The sequence below is a fragment of the Clytia hemisphaerica genome, unplaced genomic scaffold (genome assembly GCF_902728285.1).
Source record: "Clytia hemisphaerica strain Z4C2 unplaced genomic scaffold, Clytia hemisphaerica genome assembly, whole genome shotgun sequence".
NCBI lineage: Eukaryota > Metazoa > Cnidaria > Hydrozoa > Leptothecata > Clytiidae > Clytia > Clytia hemisphaerica.
In genome coordinates this window covers 286,542-311,930 of record NW_027104383.1, presented here as the reverse complement: position 1 = coordinate 311,930, position 25,389 = coordinate 286,542, and the positions used below count along the sequence as shown (strand labels likewise).

Here is a 25,389-nt window from a genome sequence, read left to right as displayed (position 1 = left end):
CCCCACCCCCTGCTAATAAAGTTTTGGGAAAATGTTTTTGATAGTTCCCTCTTTTGCCCTAATTCTTCTGTATTAGCCTGCTTTTCCAAAGTTTTCCACCCAGGGCATTTTAATTCCAACCTCCCTGATTAGATTTTGAGATTTTTTGCAACCGCTTAATTCCAGACCCCGTCCATTGGTACCCGAGAGTATGCCATCATTTTTGACGATTTTGACAATATTTATGACTTCTGCAAACACAGATATTAGAATACAGAAAATAAAAGCAATAATTATCTGATCAGAATACAAATTCCCTCACGCTTGATCGCTTATAGAGAAAGGTTAAATTCCAGGACTAACAAGGAAAAATATTCCAGGACTTTTCCAGGACTTTAATCAATTTTCTGAATTTCCAGGACGCTTTTCCAGGACTAAAACAAAATCCAGGACTTTCAAGGACTTTCCAGGACTTTCCAGGACGCTATCAATTATTGGTGGCATCCAGGTTAACACTTTCAAAAAACTCTGATCAAAGAATTTGATTGGCCGGGATAAAAAAACTCCCTTTAGTTTTATATAAAACTCACAGTGCTCTATCTTCTTTTAACTTTACATTTCGACAGCGTACAAGGGCACATCCGCATCTTTGTCCACTTTGAAACAATCCACTGCACTCATTGAATCAATCAATTTCTAGAATGTCAATAAGAAGTATACATGTATCTGGGTTAAGAGTTTTCGATTTTTTGAATTAAATAAAAATCAAATTCCATTATTCCAATACTGATGAGCACAAAACCAAACCCGAAGGGCTAGGCTCGAGACTCATGGATGGGAAATGAGGCCACCTATTATTCCCATGCAGAACGCCTGCGTGTGGTTTTTATACAAACTCCAGATAGAAAATAAAATCTATCGCTAGATTTCAAAAAATGCAGTCCTCAAAAACAAAGGAACCGCTAGATACAATCCTTCGTCATGACTGCGGCGTGTTCTAGACGCGTTCTGGATGGGAAATAAGTGGCTTCACTTTTTCTTGCCTAAGAAAGGTTAGAGATTCTACTATAGCCCTTAGGGCTTTAAACTCAATGTCAAGAAAGACTTTAGGCTGTGCACATCACTGAAATAGTTTATGGTATAAGTAAAGCAAATCAGACTCGAAAATGGTGTGACCCTTGTTATTAAAGTGTTGTTATCAAAATCGAATCAAAGTTCATGACCGTGTGTACCATGATAACTTTCTAAATTCTAATAATGTCCAACCTCAAAAAAACGTGAAACTAAAAAAATTGCTAAGCCGACCTGATATTTGAGATCAACCGGCAACCCTAGAGAGGGATGTTAGAAATCTAAAAAGGTTAAACGATGATTCACCGATCAAAAAAGAGAATGAGAACAATAAAATAAAAGATGTAAGTATTCTGTAAGTGATATAGGTGGTTCCACTCAAAGGAATTACACCATGGATTGAACCGAAGAGTGTTCACTTGCAAGGATAGTTACATGAAAAATAACAACTTCTGTGTGTATAAAATAGGCTCTCGCTTATTCGAATTTCTATTATTCGATTCGATCTACAATTCGAACTTATTCGCAGTCCCCGCCAAGGAGAAACCAACCTAAAATGCTTTCTTTAATTTGAATCTTCTGTAATCCGAACAAAAAAAAAAAGTCTTCCAATTCGACTTCGAATTAGCGAAGTGTCAACTGTCCATTATGTGAGGTGCTTTACTTTAAAGCGTGGCGTTTTCTTGCGTCCGCAGTCAGAGGTGACTCAAAGGCTCCTCTTTCAATAGCCATCTACCCGAACGTAGAAGAGGGCTCCGCTCTTTCTCCCTGGATTTCTCTGGACCTTCTCTATAGGATGGTTATGCCTCAGGAAAAAATCCCCTAAAATCCCACTGGTGGAACATCCCTTTTTTGGGACATTTCTTTTTTCCCCAGGCAAAACCCTAAGGGCGAATTTTTTTGAAAATTCCAAACTCATTTTCAGACATTATCAAGTATACCACCATTCGAAAGCTCTCGAAAAACTATATAGAAGACTTTTAAACGGGTATAGCCGATTTCATTACCTAACTCAAGATAATTCACGCAGAAGATGCTATTCATGGTCAATTTTAGACCAAAGTGTGGCGAAAAGTGGAACTTACGCATGAAATATCTCGAGTTTAGTTATTTATTTTTTTCCCGTAAATTATGCTAAACGACCCCACTAAGGGACAAGATGGAGTTTTTACAAGCTCTTATTTGATTTGGTTGGTCGTTAACCAGTAATAAAATAATTTTGTTACTTTTTCTTAAAAATTCGTCATTTTTATTACTTCAACTGACCAATTATTAAAGTATCTTATAAAAACTCTTTCTCATCTGGCAACATAGCCTGGTGATGTAATTTTTATTCTATGCTGTTAAAATTGGGTCGAAGTTATGAATACCTCTCGGCTTGTATTTCCATCAGCACTATGCCACGAAAGAAGAGCAACAACGGGCACACAAATCATCGAAGCGATCGCCATCAACCATCCAACAGCTTGTGACCAATCAGGATACATATAAGTCTCGTATGTTAAAGGTTTGTTTGTGATCAAACTCGACAAGAAGATGGCCTGGAAAAAATGATGCAGAAAATGATTAAAGTCTGATAAAGATAAAGGGTAAAAGATTTTGTATTTATTTTATGATATCAAAGGAGTTTTTCAAGGGGTTTTTAAAGATGAAACGCCTTGCCATATTACTTCATACTCCGTCAAATGTTATTTTTAAGGATGTTATCAGGAGAACTTCTCAAGGAAATTTTCAGTTGTTTCAGGAAAATCGTCTACATTCAACTCTCTCTCTAATTCGAACTAAAATATTGGTCCCCTCAGCTAGAAAGTAGTACAAAATAGTCTCTGTAATTCGAATTTTTCTCTAGTTCGAAGAAATTTCTTGGTCCCTTAAAGGTCAATTAGAAAGACCCAACAGTATAATAAAATTTATCACAAAAAGTACTAATTAATTATGTCTTACGGTAACAATGACAGGAGTGACAAATTTCCACATTATGATCCAAAATGAGGAGATTTGAAATCCAACCAACGATTCAATCTGGGTGCGGAAATTGTTAGCACCTGCGACGAGAAAAAGGTAAAAGTTAAATAGAAATTAAAAATACTCATTAAAACCCAGACCTCATTTTAAAAGTGAAGTCCCAATGGAAGTTTAGGAAGGCCTTGGAAAAAATGGAAAATAACTACTTTTATAATGTTTACTGTAATAAAAGAAGCGAGTATTTCAACAAACAACATGCATGATTTGACAGTAAAAGGCACAAAATCGTTCAGTATTATAAGTCCCCGCGACATCTTAAAATTTCGCGGATGAGCTCAACCGCGAAATTCAATCTCCGCGAAAATTAATCCCATTAAAGTATATATAGATCATATAAGAACGAAGAACGAAGAAAAACGAAAAACGAATAAAAACGACAATAACGAGAAAAAATGACAATAAAGAGCAACATATTCAACCATCCCAATCTCGACCTAAAAAGTGACACCACCCTACGTATTTATTACTCTATGTACTTTATCCTGTTCAACCTTCAACGGATTAAAGGACGATAATTTACGTATGCGCATCATATGGAATCCAACTGGCGCATCCATTGTATGTCAGCTTATGATTTCTCAGTACTGTACAGGGTGTCCCGAAAAAAAGTATCGAGTTCGAACATAATTCTGAGTAGAAGGTTGTTGCGTTTGTTTAACAAAATATAAGAAAATATATACCAAGACAATAATTGTTTTACAACAGTCATTATGATTAAAAAGAATCAACAATTGTTAAAAGTTATTCATAAAAGATGTCTCATGACAATTAATATGACAAAGAGAAAGTTTGATAAACATTGCAAATTTAGTGAAACACACACAAAAACTTCCTTTCTGTAGAAGTGGTACGACTCGATACTTTTTCGGGACACCCTGTAGAGTCATTAACACCAGTATCTTACCAAATATCCATCCAACGGTGATTAACTCGCAAAGTCCCAAGAAGAGAAGAGATATACCAGCAGAAAAATTATCGATCAAGTTGAACCAATACATCCCACTCTAAAATTTGAAGAATAATAAATTCGTTGTTGGGCTTTTCATGAAGAAACCCCCGTTTTTCTGCAACATTTTGTGCCTGAAAATAGTTCGAAAGTTAAATAATTAACTCGAGAAAATCGTCCTCAAGGTCTAAAACACTTGTGAACTCTAATGTGCTATAAGATGATATGTTAAGCGGATAAATTTTCGCGTGGCCTTTTTTTCGCGAATTGAGAATCTAAAATTTTCGCGTGGACAAATTTCGCGAATCTGACACTTTTATACCCAATTTATTTCATTTTCCTAGGGGCTTCGGCCAAAATCTTGATTTTGAATATTTCGCGAGGACTAATTTTCGCGAAAAGGGCTAAAATTAGCGAAAGTCGCGAAAATCAATCCACGCCAAATTTAACTCACTTAAATAGTGACTCCCCAGCTCCCGGACTACTAGTGAATCGGCTTACCCTTAGTTGCTTATGAAAGCAGGGGTTGAAAAAATCAGGCTATTAGAGCAAAATGAGTGATATTTCCTTCAACAGCTAAAAATGTTTCCAAAAATTAAAAAAAAAAAACGAAAACTTTATGAAACAAAGTAGGAAAACCGATTCGTAGTTGCAAATGTCACAATAATTTCACAAAGGCATATAATGGTCAAACTCACTCTGGTCATGCATATTAATCCACATAAGAACAACAGCACACAAACTGCAAGAACAACCCATTCTTTTCGTTTCTTTAACTTCTCAGGATATTGTTCAATGATGGCTGCACAAATCAATTCTACTTGACCAAACTACACATAAAGAAAAAGACCAATAATTATTTTTCTGGATCACAGATCTTTAAAAAATCATGATTTACAGAAACGTGAGCAGCCTATTAAAGGTTTTATTTTTACAGAAGTGTTCCCGTTTCATATCAGACACATATTTCATATCAGGACAGTGTCTGCCTATTGTTATATTATGCTGATATAAGTAAAAATATTATCAATCAATGAGCCATGCCAACATATATAGATTTAAAAAACAAAATATATAGTAGGGGGAATTTTATTCGATTTTTTGGAATCGCTTGACTGTTTTGTTAGAAGCACTTGTTATACATTTTTGGAAAGCTAAGGGGTAGGGGAATCGAAATTACTATGTTTCCAATTTTTTTTCGGACACTTTGGTGTGATTTTCGGACAAATATGACGGTCTCAGGCAAAAATCATAGGGTTAAAAATTAATGAAAATTTTAGCTCGAGAAAACGGAGACCTGTTGTATATTTTTGGAAAGCTCTCAAAAAATTAAGATTAGAGATATATTGCAAGTATAGGTGATTTCTGTACCTAACTCGAGATATTAACCCTTGTAAACCGTGTTTTTCAGCCAGAAACAGCTACTTTGTCCAGTTTTTGCACTTTTTGAAGCTCAATATCTCGAGTTAGGTACTGAAATCACCTATACTTGCAATATATCTCTAATCCTAATTTTTTGAGAGCTTTCCAAAAATATATAACAGGTCTCCGTTTTCTCGAGCTAAAATTTTCATTAATTTTTAACCCTATGATTTTTGCCTGAGACCGTCATATTTGTCCGAAAATCACACCAAAGTGTCCGAAAAAAAATTGGAAACATAGTAATTTCGATTCCCCTACCCCTTAGCTTTCCAAAAATGTATAACAAGTGCTTCTAACAAAACAGTCGAGCGATTTTACAAAATGCCCTCTACTAATATGTTTTTAAGATTTATATAAGTAAAACATGTTTTTCTTCTCCTCTTTCTGACCAATCTTGCTCCACATCCGTGTCAATTCAATTTAAAAATACTTGTAAAATAAAATTGGTGAGAAACCAAACGATTTCACTTTAACTGTTCAGAAAATTTTTTAAGAGGGTTGTGACAGAAACAGTACAATTTTATATTGTTGTATGTTTTTCTCATCTCAAAGTAAATTTTCGTGAGCTTTTCTCTAACAGTGAAAAAATAGAAGAAATACGTTCCTTGCAGAGAAACTTTTTTTGAGCAATTTCAGTTTTGGAGGTAACAGGTAGGAAAGCATCATCGAAAGGACCGAAAAATGTAAAGCACTATTCCTTAGTATGCATTGGTTTCAAGTTCCTTTAAAACCCTGGTTTTAAAGCGACCGTAGTGCAGTGGTAGAGCATCCGGCTATGGTTCGCAAGGTTATGGATTCAACCCCCAGCCGGATCATACCAAAGATTCTCAAAATGGTACTCGATGCCTCTCTGCTTGATGCTCAGCAATTAAGAAAAGGATCAAGGGTAAGTGGGACGATCCAGGGAGAAAGAGTGGCGCCCTCTCCTACCATCGGGTAGATAACTATCGAAAGAGGAGCTTTCGGGTCGCCTCCGACTGCGGTCACAGACTTATTTTAAAACCATAGAGGGGCTAGGCTGAACGAACCCCCTCTAATTTGATATGATTTGAGCAGGTTGACAGTAAGTCAAAAGAATCTCTCTATTTTCTCAAAGGGTCAGGATTTCTTCATTTTTGGGTGTTTTTACGGGTACGAAAACCATGAGCCAATCTTATATCTGTACATGAAGTGTAACTTTTTCGCAAAAAAGGGTCCCGTCAGCACATACTCGACAAGCTCCCGGATATAAAACATGGGCATTAAAGCCAGTATAAAATAATTTCAATGTCTGTCATTTATTTTTACTGTCTGAGTAACGGAGATAATCTGTTTTAGAGAAATCTCGATAAGATCAATTTAAAACATGATTTTATCGATTTGAAATTATGATTGAATGACTGATAAAGATTTTGATGAATATTCCATGAGTATGCTTCGTGACGAGAAACAGACTCGTTAAAAAACTTTATTTTCTAATACAGATTATAAGTATATGATAAAGGGTACACCCATAGATGTCGGCCTTTAAGCGATCACAGGCAAAAAAAAGTGAATATCGGAAAGAATATTGTTGCTATTGTTTTCGAAAACCCGCGAAGCTTCTGATTGGTCAATCACTGAAATTCTATTGTAATGTCACGTGACTTAGGTAGGATTTCCTTCCTAGCCACGGCACACTTTTCAGCAAAAGCTTTACATCTAGCCCTTCGGGCTTTATAAATCTATGGGTACACCGCTTCTATGGAAATATCGTAAGCAATTATGTAGATCGTGAGAACTAAAGGTCAGACCCTTCCTCTACCCTTTCTCTGAATCGTTATAACAGGAATAAATACTTTAATTAATGATCCACAAATTAAATTCCTAAACATTTCTTAGATGAAACTATCAGCAATGCTTGGACGCAGAATTCTCAGAAGATGTTATTACACGCATCTTTTATAAGAATACTTTATAAAAATATTCATGATGAAATTGGCCAAAAATTAAGAATATACTAAGAATTACACCGTCATGGAATTTGGCTACTGAACCTCACCATACCATTTTTAGAGCATTTTTAGCTGCAAATTGCTAATTATCGCCCAGCAATGCTAAAAAGTTTCACAAATATGCCAAGTTTTGTGCATAAGGTATGTGTTCCATACTACATTTAGCCGGGTTCTAATCCGAACCTAAGAATACCGTAAGAATATTCATGATGGAATGGAATTAAAAAAGCGTGTAATTAATTATACACAAATGCATCAATTTATTATCAAAACGGGATGGCAATCATTAATGGAGATATCTTTATAATATTATGATTTGTACAAATCAATGAAAGTTTATCAAGTAAAACTCCACTGGACGTTTCGCTTATGTCCAGCAGCTGTAGCTTTATTGTCTAATTCTAAAAAACACTGTACAGTTATCAGGGATTGCCTAATTAATCTAGGAGCTTTGCGCGTTTGCAAAAGTGTCTTTGATTGAGCTTGCCCCCGCAGCACAAGCTCAATATCATAATCAGCTCTTGGCTGAGATCCAATTAGATTGTGTCCACATAATAGTAAAAAAAAAGCAACGTGGTGCAAACATACTAGATAATTCAAGAGACTCCTTCGAGCGTGGGTAATAAACAAAGATACAACCCTTAGTCAGGCTAATCCAGCTCATACTTTAACAAAACAGTTTCTAGGTTGTAAACAGCTGGTACACAACGTTGTTTCAACGTTTAATTAACGTTATATGGACGTTTTGAATATAAGATAAACGTTGAAACAACGTTGTCAGCCACCTGGGAGGTACATGAGTCCGAATACTCTTTTTTAACCTACCTGGAGGTCCTATAAATTATCTGATGTTCGTTCGTTCGTTCGTTCGTTCGTTATCAACTTTTCTCGAGATTGGCTCATTAGTTTTTCCTGATTTTTGGCACAAAGATGCAAAATGGTAATGCCCAAATGTAACGGAGATCGATTTTCCGAAAAAAAATTCTCATATATGCCAGTAAAAAACGGTTTTTTGGCATTTTCTCGAGATTTCATCATTTGTTTTTTCTGATTTTTTCTTTTGCTCAAAGATTCATATTAACAATGCCCAAAACATGGCCGAGTCCGATTTTCGAGAACAATTCTTTTCAGACCGAAAATGTCGGAAAAATGCCGAAAATCGTCGCTTTTTGCAGATTTTCATTGTTCCTTTTCCTTAAATCTCTTTGTTTTATTCACACAAAAACATTATAGATTACAATGCCCACCATCAAGCATGGTTCAATTGTCAATAAAACTGATTTTTGAAGCCAGAACTTTCTATAAATCGCCGGGACAGCCGAATATCGCCGGAAAAAACGGTTTTTCTTGAATTTCTCGAGGTGTACTTTATATTTTTCCATGAAATCTAATTTTTGAGAAAATTCTTTTCCGGCCGAAAATGCCGGAAATATGCCGGAAAACCGTTTTTTGGCATTTTCTCGAGATTTCATCATTAGTTTTCCCCGATTTTTTAACAATGCCAACCATCAAGCATGATTTAATTATCAATAAAACTCATTTTTGCAACTGCAACTGGAACTTTCATTTCTTTTTTCCCTACTTCTCTTCCCTCCTCCCATCAACAATCAATGATAAAATTTAAGGCATTTTGCATTCTCGCTATGAACGCTATATTTTCTGACTGATAGTTTTCATTTTTCTACTTATTACTATCTAACTTTCATTATCAGGTAGGTCCATTCAGCATCTAGCTTGTTATTTGGGATTTCCTTGTTTTCGATCTTTTTAGAATGACCTCGTGTATTATTCAAAAATATGTTTATTTACTGATAAATTTTACTTAGCAACGATATCCCTTTAAAAGTATAGTCCTGTAACCATCTGATTATCAAGAGTGAATTTGAATTGTGGAAGAAAATAATTTTCATCTAACTATAAAAATGAAAGGAAAGCATGGCCCAACAACCATCAATGAGTCATTACCCCACTCCTTTTCAGACAATGATTTAACTTATCTTTTCATCGATATATAAAGGGCAAGGAGCTATCAAGAAAAGCATCATTTAAGCTACACAACTGCCAAGCAAGGAAAAAGGTAGGAGATTGTTTCATCTATGCAACCTGACTATTTTGAATTTTATTCTAAATAGTAGGGGGCATGTGTTGTGTTTTTCATAAGTAAGTAGGTTTACGACCGCAGTTAAATGGCGACCCAAAGGCTTCTTTTTCTATATTAGCAGTCTACCCAGAGGTAGGCGAGGGCGCCACTCCTTTCCCTAGACTGCTCTACTTACCCTTAACCCTTCTCTTTAATTGCTGAGCATCATCATTTAAATCAAATTTCTGTAAATCTTTGGTGTGACCTGTCTAAGCATTGAATCCAAAATTTGGCGTACCGTAGTCGACTGTTTCAGCTTTATGCCACGGATCCCAATTGGCGGATTAAAGGACAGGGCTTAAAGGACCATCAAAGGATGATTCATTACCCATTTTTCGAGAAAAAAACTGACCTCCGATGAAATTGTCAACAATTAACACAACAATTAGCACTTCCCCTGCCCCCTGTCACCACGCTACTGTTACCATATTTTACTGTTTTCAAACCAACTAGTGAGTTTTAAGGATTTCGCTATTATTTACAGCCCTAACCGATGTGAGCTCAAAATTAATCAGCGGCGGAATAAGGATCGGCGTAAGGAAAGGCCGATAAGCTACTATTTTGGTCTATGCGATATTTTCTCCGGATCTCACAATAAGATAAGCTTCAACCTCAAAGGAAGATTTTTTTGTAATAAAATGTATAATTCTTTTTCTTCTTTATCTCAAACTTTATTCTTCCTTCCTGGAAATTTTTCCATGTTCTTGTTCTGTAAAGCAGCTGAAAAAATCTTTTTTACCCTGAAAAATAACTTTCCTTGATTTTTTTTTCAGACGGATAGATGTGTAAGATGATTGGAAAAGCAGTATTCGCCTTGGCATTATTGTATACTTTACATGGAATCTTGGCAAACAGCAAACCAAACCAAAATCCGTTAATTTCAAAACACGAAGCACACATGTTTATAAAATCGCGGCAAAGAAGAAGCACCCTAAGTATAGTCCACGAATGTTGCGAAGAAAAGTCATGCGATTACCACGAGCGTGACGAATCTGCTGACAGTTCAAGCTGGGGTGATGTAATAGACGCGTTGTGTGACGCGACGGAGAAGGATCCTTCTCGATGCACGTGCAAACATCGCGGACGGTATCATTATTGTGGATCGCTTTACCATCGCCGTTGTCGTAGAAGAGCTTGTCGATGTACCGGAACACTGTCCAAAGATCTTTGGAGTGTTATCAAAGTTGATTATGATACTGCTAAAGGTACTGTCGTACGAACACAAACAAAACATGTTCCGACTATCACCATCAATAACTGTGACTCTGAGATTCCCTCGGAGCCAACAACCCGGTCGATTAAAGAAAGCGTCACTTTTACGGAATCATTCTCACAACGTAGTTCAGTATCTTTAGAGAGTGGTGTCAAATACACAACTGGAGTCCCTGATGTTGCTTCTGGTGAAATCAGCTCCACTTTGACAAACAACGAGGAACGTACAACCGGGAAGGATAAGAGCGTAACCGACGAGATCACAGACACATTCAGCTGTCGTGCAAATGCAGAAACTTTTGTCACATGTAATGTCTACCTTAACAAAACTGTTGTCACTATCCCCTACACCATGACTTTGAGCCATAAAAGATTCGGATGTAGGTGTCACGTCAGCGGGGTATACAGGAGAGTGGATTATGGTTTTCACTTGGATAAGAAAGTCGAAGATTGTTCGAATTGTACTTTTTATGGAAACTGTACATTCGGTAACACAACCACTGAAAGTCCTGTTACTACACCAATCTTATCATCTAGCACCTCCATTACCAGTACACAATCACTTACTGTCAATACTGAAACACTTGAACCAATATTGACGGCATCCAGTATTCCATGTTCGGCTCATATTTCGACTGTTACCGTTCACACTTGCCCTTCAACCACCATGATAGTGCCTTCTTCGTCGAAACATGTTCCAAGTAACACTGTTTCACCGAGCACGAGCATCCTGCCGACAATGGCAACAAACCAAACAACTACAACAGAAAAACCATCCACGACTCCACCGAATCGAACGACAACAACTGCTCCAACTCCACCGAATCCAACCACGACGACAGCTCCACCGAATCCAACGACGACGACAACTCCATCGAGTCCAACGACAACGACAAATCCTCCGAATCCAACGACAACGACAAATCCACCGAATCCAACAACAACGACAAATCCTCCAACGACAACGACCAATCCTCCGAAGCCAACGACAAATCCACCGAATCCAACGGCGACGGCAGCTCCTCCGAATCCAACAACCACGACAACTCCACTGAATCCAACGACGACGACAACTCTATCGAATCCAAGGACAACGACAAATCCACCGAATCCAACGACAACGACAAATCCACCGAATCCAACGACAACGACAAATCCACCGAATCCAACGACAACGACAAATCCACCGAATCCAACGACAACGACAAATCCTCCGAATCCAACGACAACGAAAAATCCACCGAATCCAACGACAACTAATCTATCAAAAACAACTACGGCCACAAACCCGCCGACAACCTCTGCTAATCTACCGACAACGACAACCGATATAGAAACAACCGATGAAGGTGTTTTGAGCGGACAGTCCAAAAAATGAACAAACGATCGCACTTTAAAGGCTACACTTTAATACGCACACATTGAAAGTATATAGAATGGCTTTGACAGACGATTAAATATTTTGAATAAGCTAATAAGTATTATGTTTTTAATAACTAAAATCTACTCAAATTTATATGAATGACAAAGTCCCAGGTGTCTGATTTCTGCTAAAAATGATCAAACAACACGGCCTTTATTGAAAATTTATAATATTTCTAAACTACAATAAAACCTGTGCTTAGCACACTTTACTGTTTAATACATATCTAATACACATATGAGTCTTCATATCCAACTGTAGCGTTCGAATTATTGAAGTTAAGTTACTAACTTTTATTAAAACGAATTTACTTAAGCGTCTGAATTCACTTCGAACGATAGAGCCGGTTTTTATATGACGCGAACCGTCAAAAACTAATAAAATAGCGACAAATCTAAGATGGTCGAATTAAATATGATTCAGGAGCTTTCAGGAGTTTTTTTATCGTTAGGAGTGGTTTCCATCCAGATTTTAAAGTAAATTTAGTTTTTAAGTAAATTAATTTTGTTTTTAAGTAAGTTTGATTTCATTATAATTTCTAATTTATTCCTTTTTGCACCGTTTGAAAAAAATGTATATATAAACCACAATCAAAGTCATAATATTTGAGAAAAAAGGGAAATTCTTACAACCACAAACAATTTGGAAGCGCTCTAAATTGGGTTAGACGGGTAGAGTTTTAACTCTGAGTCTAACGCTAGACTTAAGACTTAAAACCTTAGGATCTGAGGAACTAAAAGTCCAAGAATGGTCCAAAAGGGCTCGGAATATAGCCTGGAAGTCTATAAGCCGCTATCCCGAATTGTGGTTTTCGAATAAATTTATCAATTTTAATTGCTGAAAACAAGGAATGAACCAAAATTCCCGATATATTTTTTTTGACCGACATTGCAGTGAAAGTAATAAAACTTACTTGACTGTCCAAACCCAGTGTGATTAACATCAAGAAGAATACTACAGACCATATTTGTGGTTGTGGTAGCGTTGCCAAGGCAGCCGGATAAACGATAAACACTAAGCCAGGTCCTATAAGAAAAGAAAGTTACTAGTACTAAAAAAATCAGGCATAAACTATAAAGTGAGTCAAAAATGGTAGAATTTTGTTGTTTGTTAAGACTCTTATCTTTCATTTTTCGTGCATTTTGGCTTTTAACTATCTATTCTGTTTTTTCAAAGCCTACTTTGCGCCTGCCTTTACCATCAGTGATGAGAGTTCGATGACCAACGTCACTCCTTGAACATAAACACACTGTTCGTACACCATCTTCGCGCCCTCGTCCACCTCACCCCATTTTTAAGTTACCCTTGAGCTTCAAATAGCTATCCTCTTAAACCATATTATCCTATTTAATGAAATGGTCGCGAATTGTGAACATAGTATGAGGTGTGGTGATAAAAACGCCCTTGTTACGCCCTTAACCTGCCATCTCGCTATCGTTAGCAACAGTGAGATCGTCAACATATTTTTCTTGAAATTCAGCCAGATAGCCATATTAACCAGCCGTCTTACATTCTCTTCTCACCCTCGTGCTATCAATTGCGATTTTGGGGTCATCAACATTTTATCCTTGAACTGCAGCTAGATCTTTTACACCCTCTCACGCCCTCGTCTCGCTCTCTAACCAACAGTAGCAAGAGAAGGACCATCAACATCTTTCTCTTGAAACTTAGCTAGATAACCAGCCTCCTCAACACCTTCTTTGTGCTCTATTTCAACCATCTTACGCCCCTTACGCCCTCTTCATACCCGCCTACCGTCAGTAGCAATAGTGATATCATCAACTTAAAACTTAGTGAGATAACAACACTCTTTTACACGTTCTTACGCCTTTTTCACACACGTTAACCGTCAGTAACGATAGCTGAATCTTCAACGTCTTTCTCTTAAAACTAGATAACCACTCTTTTACACCCTCCTCACGCCACTTACCGTCAGAGGCGATGGTGGGATCATCAACATATGTCCCTTAAAACTCAGCTAGATAACCACTCTTTTACACCCTCTTACGCTCACTTCACGCCCACTTACCGTTAGTAGCAAAAGAAGGACCATCAACGTCTTTTCCTTGAGCTTCAGCCAGATAACCAGCCTCTTATATCTATCCACGCCCTCTTCACGCCCGCTTACCGTCGGTAGCTATAGTGGAGTCATCAAAGTCTTTTCCTTGAGCTTCAGCCAGATAAACACTCTTTTGCACCCGTCCACGCCCTCTTCACGCTCGCTTACCGTCAGTAGCGATAGTGGGATCATCAACATCTTTTCCTTGAGCTTCAGCCAGATAACCACCCTCTTATATCCACCCACGCCCTCTTCACGCCCGCTTACCGTCGGTAGCTATAGTGGGGTCATCAAAGTCTTTTCCTTGAGCTTCAGCCAGATAAACACTCTTTTGCACCCGTCCACGCCCTCTTCACGCCCGCTTACCGTCAGTAGCGATAGTGGGATCATCAACTTCTTTTCCTTAAAACTCAGCTTGTTAAACACCCTCTTACACCTTTCCACGACCTCTTCACGCCCACTTACCGTCAGTAGCAATAGTGGGGTCATCAACTTCTTTTCCTTGAACTTCAGCTAGATAACCAATGATTGTAAACACGACAACACCGGAGAAAATACTCGTCAAAGCATCTATTATACTTATCAGCAAAGCATCTCTATGGTGAAAATAGAATGTGAATTGTAAGGGGTAAGTACTGACCTTTAGGCCATGTTGAAACGTTACGCTTATGTATCGTTTCGGTATGGTTTACGTTACAGATCGAGAGTGTTCATATCGGTTTCGGAACGTTTCAGAGCAAGAAAAGAGAACATTTCCATTCCTTTGTTTTGCTTTGTAATGGGCTCTTCCAGAAAATATCCGTACATGTGGGGGTTTAGGATATAGTGTCCAGGGGGTAGTGAAAAATCTAGTAAACTTGTTCTGTTGATTGTCCATTGGATCAACAACTGATGTTTGTCTTGGGGTAAATTTCCAAAAAAAATGTTATATCCTCCACCCCCCCACCCATACTCAAATTTTTCAAATTTCTCAACACTGTATTTGCTTCTTTGCGGGTACCACAAAACCAGTCAAAGATGGCGGATATAGATTGGTCCAGGACATATAAAAGTTATCGGGTGTAAGGAGTATGATTTTTAAATTTAGAGAAGTCAAAGAAAATAGAACATTTCTTTATCAATATTTCGGCCTCTTGGCTTTCTTCAAGATAACAAGTCTTGTGATTACTCCTACTCCTAATAAACAGTTGTGCTGATGCTCTCGGAAAAGTTAAAGTCGAACTCCTTAAGGGAAGATATTTTCACCGGAACAAATTTTCGCTGAATTTTATTTCGCGGTTTTTTGACAATTCGCGAAATTAAATTCCGCGAAACAAGAATATTCTCATGATTTAAAAAATAACATATAAAATTGGTGTTTTTGGGACACCCCTGTCTCAGTGCCCCGGTGGCCTGATTTCAGTACATGATTTTTTTCAGTACATGGTTTCAGTACATGATTTTTCCTACGTCACTGCAGTAATCAAATTTTTATTGCACTCATTTGTAATCATCCTAAATGGCTTGGGAATTCAAGAACTGTTTTTTATTGTCGCTGTCTTTATTCAATTTATATCTCAATTCACAAATGAGTGCAATAAAAATTTGATTACTGCAGTGACGTAGGAAAAAATCATGTACTGAAACCATGTACTGAAAAAAATCATGTACTGAAATCAGGCCACCGGGGCACTGAGACAGGGGTGTTTTGGGGCAAAATAAGCCATATTTTAAACAAAAATTCCTCTCAACCGCAAAATTAAATACCGCAAATTAAACACCGCGAAAATTTATTTTCTTAAGTTATATAAGGATTTAAGTAAATAAGTATGAAAAAAATGCTTAGCTTGTAAAATATTGCAGTTTTTAAAACTTATAACTAGAAATCACTAATGATTCGATCAAACATAGTCATACATAATACTTTCAGCCCTAATGTTCGATATAGAAGCCAAGAGAAATAACTTTTTAGGAGGCTGAATCCATTCGGTTAAAATTCCTTTATTGAGAAACTGAACCATCAGGGGGTAGTTGGAAGCCCAAACTTTTTGGGAATTTTAAGGGTGGCAAAAAAACGGTGACAAAAAAACTTGATATCTTTGGGACCTTTTTCGGGACACTTTCTTTTCTTTGCAACCCTCACAGGGAGACTTAAATTGTGATTTTTTAATAACATAACATACAGGGCCAGCCTATAAGGGTAACATGTGTGCCACCCCCAAATCTGTGTTCTTATCCTTAGAAGAAAAAGTGATCATCTTACCTGACAAGATTATTATCTTGTTTGTTGTAACTAGCGAACGTTAGCATTACACCAAATCCCAAAGTTAACGAATAAAAAACTTGCGAGGCTGCATCTACCCAAACCTAGAAGACAAAGCAGGTAAGCTGCAGTTTTCTAGACGGCCGACTTTCTGTATTGTCTATTCTAAATGTCAGTGAAGGCAAAAAGTGGACATAAAGTCGGCTGTCTAGAAAACTAGATCTAAGAGTTTAACAGCCAGCCAACTTTCTGTCCTGTCTATTCTAAATGTCAGTGAAGGCAAAAAGTGGACAGAAAGTCGGCTGGCTGTTAAACTCTTAGATCTAGTTTTCTAGACAGCCGACTTTCTGTCCTGTCTGTTCTAATTATCAGTGAAAGCAAAAAATTGGCAGAAAGTTGATTATTAAACTCTAAACTCTAGTTTTCTATACAGCCGACTTTCTGTCCTGTCTATTCTAATTGTCAGCGAAGGCAAAAAGTGGATAGAAAGTTGGCAGTTAAAATTTTAGATCAAGTTTTCTAGACGGCCGACTTTCTGTCCTGTCTATTCCAATTGTCAGTGAAGGCAAAAAGTGGCGAAATGGACGCCGTCTAAACCAGAGCTGAGTAAATCTCTGCTCTGGTTGCGTTGACTGTTTCGTTGACAGTGGTCTCCATAACTCGAACACGCAAGAGGAACACAAATTTGATCGAGTTAAGGACATTTCGAGGAGTAGGTTCACGACACATTGCTAACTGAAGGGGTCATGGAACATGTTCGAGTTAAAGAGACATTCGAATTTTAGAGGTTCGAGTTGAAAAGTCGTATTGTTTTGATTAATTTTTCTTTTCTTCTATTGGGCTTTTCCAAAGGAGGTCTATCATTTTGAGGCTATCATAATGCAGTTACCCCCTGGAATTCCAGGCAATTTCAGGTTTAAACCCCTCTGGAATTCTGAATTTTAGTAGGATTTAAAAGGCTACCCCCACGGAATTCCAGTTATTTTTGACAGACTTTTGTATCTCCCTATGGAATTCCGCCACATATCAAACATTACCCCCTTGGAACGGAAATGGACCTCCTCAACAGGGGGCATACGGTTTTTTTCTGGAAAAGCCCATTTTTTAACGCGTTATAAAACAAGATAGATATAGATAGATATGAGCCCCCCCCCCGAATGAATTCGGAATGGGTCCTATCACGGCGCTGATAGATGCGAGCTGCCAAGCCATGGCGTATACCGTGACACTCGAATGACACTGGGAGAGCGATGCTCGCGCGAGGCATGTCACAATATCTTTAAAACAAGACTTGAAGGGAAACTATAATTCAACCTGTTAGAACCATCAACTAAAAGACAATTCGCTCAAGAATCGCTAAGAATTTTCTTAGGCTAAAATTTTTTTAAAGGGGACGTCTGGTCTGATTTTAGGTATTGTTTTTTTAGAATTTTTGGAAAAATTATTACAGGGAGATTAAAATGAGCTATCTCACTTCAAGAGATTTTTTTTCAATCACTTTCTATGGCCATTTAAAAAATCCCTCTTTTTCAAAATTTATGACGTAGCTTATGTTATATGTGTGAAATCAAGTGCGTATTACTTATGGGTAATACTACGTATTACTTATGGGTAGTACTGGGAAGTACATTAGTGCAGGATCCGTTGATTCATTACTTATGTTATATGTTTTCTATGTACTTTCAAGTAAACAAGATTAACTCCTCTTTCTGTGCAGCTGGCATTTTTATAAGAAAATTTTAGGTAAGTCAGAGATGTGCAAGAGCATTTAAAGTCGTTAAAACATCTTTTTCCCAACATTTTGTCAATGAAAGCTTACCTATCTTCATAGAAAACTGAAATATTTATATAGTTGTGGACTGGAAAAATCATCAAAATTAGAGGTTTGAATGTTCTTATCAAAAGTTGTTAAAATACAGTACTTTAGACTACAGACAAGATTTCTGTTCTTATAAATTACGAACAAAGGTGACGTCAAAAATCAGGTAAAAGAGAGGAAATTGTAAAACACTAAAATCTGAATATGTCAGTCAAAACTAAATATTTTGAGTTCGTTTTTTCTGCAAACTTTTTTTTACTAATTTAGCTATCTGGCATATAGAATTATGACTGAAATGATCTACCAAAGCAGACGTCCCCTTTCACTTTGCGACTTTTTCGAATGTTTGGGGGCCCGGGTTTTCGGGCTCTAAACATTCGATTTCTTGACGTGACTTTAAACTGTCGAAGCTCCTGCAGTAGCAAAAATATCGAATTTGCGTCAAAGCACTTGTGGCTTCTATTTTTTCGCGAAAGTCATCAAAATAGAACTCACTAAGAAACGAGATGAAAAATCCCGGATTTTAGTGAGGTTATCGCACTAGTTTCATCTGGATTTATGTGTAATCATACCTGAGGCTTTGCCAACATACTCCACACAGGTGTGATGTAATACATTATGCCTTTTGTTGCACCAGGTAATTGAACGCCGTGTATGAAGAAAATGAGAAGCATGACGTAAGGTAAGGTCGCTGTAATATACACCACCTTAAAATAAAAGAAAGAAAAAATCAGAATGAATACGTTCTTCTTGAAATGTATAAAATCAATGCGAGCCTCGTTTTCAAGACATTATTGCGAACATTACGGTATTTTGTGAAAACATATCAAATGTGCAAATGTCATTTGAAGTTATTGTTCTGTTTGAAAACGAGGCCTGCATCGATGTTAACTCATCCCAAGACGCGTGTATCAGCTTAAATCTTGTTGACTACGAGATAAGACTAAAAGAACTAAAAAGATAGTAATGCATCAAAGATTTATAAAAAAAGCAAACAAATTTGTCTTAGGGAATTTTCAAGCCAAGTACAATCGATCAATGATAGATTTCCAGGATTTTTAAAATGCACTAACTGTACTCAACTGCAAGAGTCAACTTGCACTTGCACTGCAAGGGTCTAAAATTTGAGAAGTATGAATCAATCTTTGGGTGAAATTGGGAAAATCTCAAAAAAAACCTTGTCCGTAACAGTTAGATAGATGGGAAACTTACTTTCCCGGTGGTTCGAATTCCTTTGAAGATACAAAAGTAAACAAGCGTCCATGCTAGCAATAGACATAGGGTCACTTTCCAATTGATGACACCGTAATCGTCCACAGCACCACTGATGTTCAAAACTTCATGTCTATTATAAATCAAATGAAAATGACAGTAAAAAATGTACATCATGCTAAGAGTTTTCTGTACTGACGTAGCTTTCTTTCTAAATTAAACTCTAGCTAACTCGTAAATCATCCTCCCTCTGGCTTTAAATAAAAATTTCGGTGGTTTTGAAACTTTGGTTCTCCATCCCGTAACAATTTGAAATGACTTAGTTGGAATCGGTACAGAAACCTAGGATGGCCGACCACAAACAGACAGACTGTTGGAAGTGGATCGGCCACAGCTGAAAAGTACGATTATTCGGTTTATGCTGGAAACAACTATTGTTTGTTCTAGCCGTCTTGTCTTAAAAACACCTAGAAAATCTTAGCGGCGCAGTTGGCTTTTTAGAGGGCTGGAAATGAATTTGAAAGGCAGATGTGTTCTCGAGGCACAGCATTTTTAAAATACAACTAAATCAAACTTAGCTAATTCCTACCAAAACTTTAGAGACATTTTCTTGAGTCTCTGCGGTGGAGGATAAACTTTTAGCATTGAATAGGTTAACTATATTGACGTTTCTTTATCGTTTCAATACATCACCGAAAGGAATTTTCTTTGTATATTTCGTTACCAGTCTCCTCGTGCCGCTAAGGGTTGATAAGTGTGTACTAAGGGCCCGCTTACATGGATTGTCGGTACGGTCTGAGATCCAGAACGGTCTGAGATCCAGAACGATCTGAGTTATTCTCTTGTTTACATGAGGTGTTTCGGTACGGGCTGAATTTTCGATTTTGGTTCGGGTTGGTTTGGTTCGTAGTACTTTAGCAGGCCAAATGTTTAACACAGATTTCAAAAATAAAAATCTCAGCCGTGGTTGGAAAACTTTGGAAAATGCCGTTCCAGTAAATTTATTTTGAGTTCTTTTAAATAATCGGCCTGAAAAGAAGAACTACGACCAACCCGAACTGAAATTTATTTTCGTTTACATTCATTTTCTGGACCGCACTGAAATTTCGGTGCGGTGGCTTTGACCAAACCGAAAGTTAGGGCGTACTGAAATCTCAGACCGGTCTGGCATGTAAACGATATGAGACTTCAGACCGTAGACCGTCCCGAAAAATCTCAGTACACCCTGTACCGAAGATCCATGTAAACGGGCCCTAAGATACATTAACTCGCTTAATCTACTTACTCAAAAAAGTATTTGCTTTGTGAAGTCACGTCAACAGTTAAATTATTGGTCGAATTGGTGAGATTGCCAACAGTACTAGCCATCCCACCATCCCAAGGAAGAGTTGATTTGAACGAATTGAAAAAGTAGAAACAACTCCACGCTAAGATAACATTGTAATAAATGGACACCAAAAAACATACGACCACCATCCCGTAACCTATACCTAGAATAACGAAGAGAATATCAAGTAGGAGCGAGTATGAAATATAGTAAGTAAGTCTGCGACCGCAGTCGGAGGCGACCCAAAGGCTCCTCTTTCAATAGCTATCTACCCGAAGATAGGGGAGGGCGCCATTCTTTCTCCCTGGATTTCTCCACTTACCCTTGATCCTTCTCTTAATTGCTGAGCATCAAGCAGAGAGGCATCGAGTACCATTTTGGAAATCTTTGGTATGACCCGGCTGGGGGTTGAACCCACAACCTTGCGCAGCGTAGCAAGATGCTCTACCACTGCACTACGGACGCTTATTATATGAAATATAATGCAATGCTTAGTACTAATCCCTATATTAAAATGCTTATAAGGACAATAATAAACAGTTATTGGACAAAGTGTTAATTCCTATTTTGTGACGCAACGTTAAAAATTGTCATCAAATTCGTTACGTGGTGACGTCAATTTTGGAAATATTCAAAAAATGCGCTATTTTGACGCGCGTCGGATAATACCGTTAAGTATTGATTCGAGCTTGCTTAAGACAGTTGGTGCTAAAATCGCATTGCCTCAATCGAACGACAAATGACGTCGTAAATAAAGACCGCTACAAAACCAGCAAAATACTAAATTCAAAGCAATCAATTTGAAGTACGCGCCTTCATACTGACTTCACCCTCTCGCTCAAGTATTGCTTTAAAGGTTTTGTTTTTACATAAGTGTTCCCGTTTCATATTAGACACATATTTCATATCAGGACAGTGTCTTCCTATTGTTATATATTATGCTGATATAAGCAATAAAATGTGCTTTTCTTTTCCTCTATCTGACCAATCTTGCTCCACATCCGTGTCAAACCAATAATAAAAAGCTTGTGAATTAAAATTGATTAGTAAGCAAACGATATCACTCTTATTTAAAAACAAAACCTTTAAAATCAGCTTTAGTGTAGTTAACACGAGGTGAGGTGAACGTGTCGCAGCGTATACAATGAAACTAGCACTGGTCATGAAATCAGTTGTTCAAACAGTGAGTGCCAGGACAAGTAACAGTATATGTATTTTAGATAGATAGAGTCGATCCATTACGTACGGATAGCCCAGTTATCATGGCCCCCGTCACCGGGGGGCCAGGTGGGCCATGCCCCCCTAATATTTTGCAAAGTATTTTTTTTTTTACTTTAAAAAATCTACCGTTTAGAGGGGTATAAGGGTAAAAAGTCTAAAATTTTCTTCTTCGCCCAACCATGATGGGCGACATATTTTTTTGGCCTCCTCGATTCGATTTGCACGCCGGGGGCCGTGGTAATCTAGGACTTTTAGGCAACCTTTCCAACTGTCTTTTTTTGGGGTCCACGGCCAGCCGGCTCGGCTATCTATCAATTGAATTGAACATTGGAAGGAGCAGGGATTCAAGCCACGAATTTATATAGTAACGGTATGCTTTTTTGAGAAGTTTAAAACTTATTATATATGCCCTAAACAAACCTGTCATCAAAGGGCATATCTTTCTCCATGCTTTCAGTGGACCAGCCTGTGTCAGTTGACCGAGCCCCAGTTCCAACATAAATAGTGGAATACCGGCCAATACCAAACATATCAAGAAGGGAATCAGGAAAGCACCTTAAAAAACAAAGCGAATAAAATTTATTGTGTCAATAAAGCTTGATTTATCTGCTAGATCCACCGAGCTTCATTTATATAGACCCTGGAAGCAGTTCATCAATCCCGGCCAAGCAAAATATTTTTATCGGAGTTTTTTTTTGAAAGTAGTACCCGCATCGAGAGCGCTAGATCCACTTTTGCTTTGCACACTAGTGAGACGTGGCGCCGTTTGTCGCTAGGTAAAATTTCAACAATGTCCTTTTTGCGGGTACCACTGTCAAAAAATCTCCGATCAAATATGGCGGATATAGCATGGTCCAGGGTTTATGAAGGTCAGTGATTTGACCCAAGATTTAAAGTTCGGACGATAAGGTCGATTTAACCTAATTAATTTAACCAAATATTTTAATTTGGGAGGGATGTATAGCCTTATTGGACCTTTTTTGAACTTTTCGATCCTGAAATGAAATCCTAAGGTCGCAAGTCTTAAAGTTTAGCATTAAAACTCAGAGTTAAAACTCTACTCTTCCAACGAAAGTTAGAGAGCTTACAATTCGTTTGTGGTTATAATAATTAAAGTTAGTGGCGGGGAATTTCCCTTTTGTCTTAAATATTACTAGCAGTATGTGCAGCGTCGCACACTGCGTGTCCCAATTCAGCAAATCACTATACATCTAAAAAACTCTAACGTAAGCTGCCGATTGATGATAAGATTTTGACATTATAAAAGAGAGGAGAAAAAAAATAACATTGCATTGCAATTTTTAACTACAATTAAGTAAATGGCTTAGAAGAAATATATTTTAGATCTATTTAGGCTAGCCATCGTGGCACGACGGGCACTACAGTTGCAGGTGACTTTGAAAGACTTTAAAAAGTTTAGAAAGTGATAGGGAGCCACTATATTAAACAGAAAGATTGAAAAAGCATCTGAATAAGAATTCTTCAGAATGAAAAATTATATTTGAGAAGAAGGTTGATTTAACCCGTCCAGCTCCCACGCATCTTTTTAGAAAATAGCATCTTGGCATCTCAAAGTTAGTTCATTGTTAGGAAATCTGCATAAGGTGCAAAAACATGATAGTTTAACGCCACGAAGAGGAGGCTTTGTAGAGCTTTGTTAGATTTTCGAAAACTTTTTACAAAACGTTGTAAACACACGCGTTTTAGCGTATTTAATATATAGATTATTATGAAAAGAATTGTCGACTGACAACTAATTAAGACAAAGTAAAAATCAGGCACAAAAAGAAGAAGAAAGAAATATAATCACCTCCTCCATTTTTGAAGCATTTGAAGGGGAATCTCCAGAAGTTTCCATAACCCACTGCAAAACCAACACAAGCAAACAGAAACTCAATCTTTCGTGACCATTGCTCTCGTGGCGGTGCTCCTTGTGATGCCCTGGTAATGAGAGAAGGATACAGGTAAGAATTGTATTTCTCGACTTCATTTATCTATGTTTTTCATAAGGAACACCAGTCTCCAGTATGCACGTGAAAAGGTTGTACTACTTTAGCACCAAGTTTGCAGAGTGGCGTCCATCCTTAGACCACGCCATTTTATTGGTTAAATTCAAGTTTGACGTCACTTCTAACCAATAGAATGGTTGGAAACCTTGTCTTATTGTGTTCATCAAATTACGGTTCAACTAGAAATGTTAGAAAATATTCTTTAACCAAAAGGCTCCCATGAAAGACCCTTCAAAAAAGAAAGTTAAGCAGGTATTTGCAATTCAAAGTTTGTAAAACATTTTAGCGCAACAGATTCGAAGGAGGATAGACAGGAAGTATCCATCTATATTCGATAATAATTCAAAATATTAGGAGCAACCCTGTTACGTTGCTTCTAGATGATAACATATTTATTTCCAACTTAAGAAGCCTGTCAGTGCTGGTCAGTAAATGTGGTTTAACGGTAGGCAGTAATTCATGATATTCATGACGTAATGTTTTCTACGGAAAGACCCCGGTTTTTGCGAGTAGTGGCAAATTTTATACAACTTTTGTCTAGTTTAAATTTGCCACTACAGGCTAAAACCGGGGTATTTCCGTAGAAAACATTACGTCATGAATATCATGAAAAGCTATCTATAGTAAAGAAGAAGCCAGTCATAATAAAACAGGATTTGAAACCAGAGATTTATAAAGCCCGAAATGCTAGATGTCGTGCTTTAAAAGCCATCACAGGCAAAAAAAATTTAATATCGGAAAAAAATATTGTTGCTATTGTTTTCGAAAACCCGCGAAGCTTCTGATTGGTCAAGCGCCGAAATTCTATTGTAATTTCACGTAACCTAGGTAGGATTTCCTACCTAGCCACGGCACACTTTTCAGCCGAAGCACGACATCTAGCCCTTCTGGCTTAATAAATCTATCAACGCTCAAGTTTGTAGAGTATAGATATTTTATGTTTTTGTTACTCGGTAGTGCTTGTTCCTGGTTGTTCTGGATCTTTTGAAGTGTTCGGTGCTACTTGATTTGCTGATGCCATCTATCTCCACAGATATCTTATGATAAAACACTAAAAAGATCTACTCTGTATTTCCCAAGCAACGGCAGGTGAAGCAAAATAATCCTCCATCTTTGCTGAAAGTAAACCACAGTAGACCTCGGTTGCCGGCACCGATGGCACTATGGTCAACTTATTAAAGATGGCGGATTATTTCGCTTTAGGTAGGGACGTAAAAACTTCATCTAGTGTTTTATGTATAAGATATCCTTGATTATCTCTTGTTATAGTCAACTTGGTTTGAAGAAACAGATACTAAATAAGTCAAAT

The 25,389-nt window shown here is 37.5% G+C and overlaps 2 protein-coding genes across 2 annotated transcripts; one reads left to right on the top strand and one right to left on the bottom strand.

Annotated features, from left to right (window-relative positions):
• Positions 1-2: 2 nt before the first annotated feature.
• Positions 3-25,127, bottom strand: LOC136819315 (sodium- and chloride-dependent GABA transporter 1-like). The gene is made up of 14 exons (XM_067075562.1): positions 25,031-25,127; positions 23,882-24,012; positions 22,492-22,626; positions 20,809-21,013; positions 19,524-19,656; positions 18,884-19,018; positions 16,493-16,596; positions 14,716-14,846; positions 13,105-13,217; positions 4,720-4,851; positions 3,980-4,079; positions 2,995-3,095; positions 2,421-2,591; positions 3-675 (listed from the first exon to the last, which is right to left on the bottom strand). The coding sequence occupies exons 1-14, from the start codon at positions 25,099-25,101 to the stop codon at positions 592-594; spliced, it is 1,746 nt and encodes a 581-aa protein (XP_066931663.1). The 5' UTR covers positions 25,102-25,127; the 3' UTR covers positions 3-591.
• Positions 10,334-12,146, top strand: LOC136819306 (mucin-2-like). The gene has a single exon (XM_067075551.1). The coding sequence runs from the start codon at positions 10,338-10,340 to the stop codon at positions 12,144-12,146; it is 1,809 nt and encodes a 602-aa protein (XP_066931652.1). The 5' UTR covers positions 10,334-10,337.
• Positions 25,128-25,389: the final 262 nt, after the last annotated feature.

What these genes read in the sequence shown, in the direction of transcription:
- LOC136819306 (XM_067075551.1), top strand. Translation starts at nt 10,338, where the DNA reads ATGTGTAAGATGATTGGAAAAGCAGTATTCGCCTTGGCATTATTGTAT.
- LOC136819315 (XM_067075562.1), bottom strand. Translation starts at nt 25,101, where the DNA reads ATGGCATCAGCAAATCAAGTAGCACCGAACACTTCAAAAGATCCAGAA. An exon ending in GAATTCGAACCACCGGGAAA is followed by an intron (nt 19,019 to 19,523) that starts GTAAGTTTCCCA and finishes TTTTATTTTAAG; the next exon opens with GTGGTGTATATTACAGCGAC. An exon ending in ATGGAAATACAAGCCGAGAG is followed by an intron (nt 676 to 2,420) that starts GTATTCATAACT and finishes TTGACATTCTAG; the next exon opens with AAATTGATTGATTCAATGAG.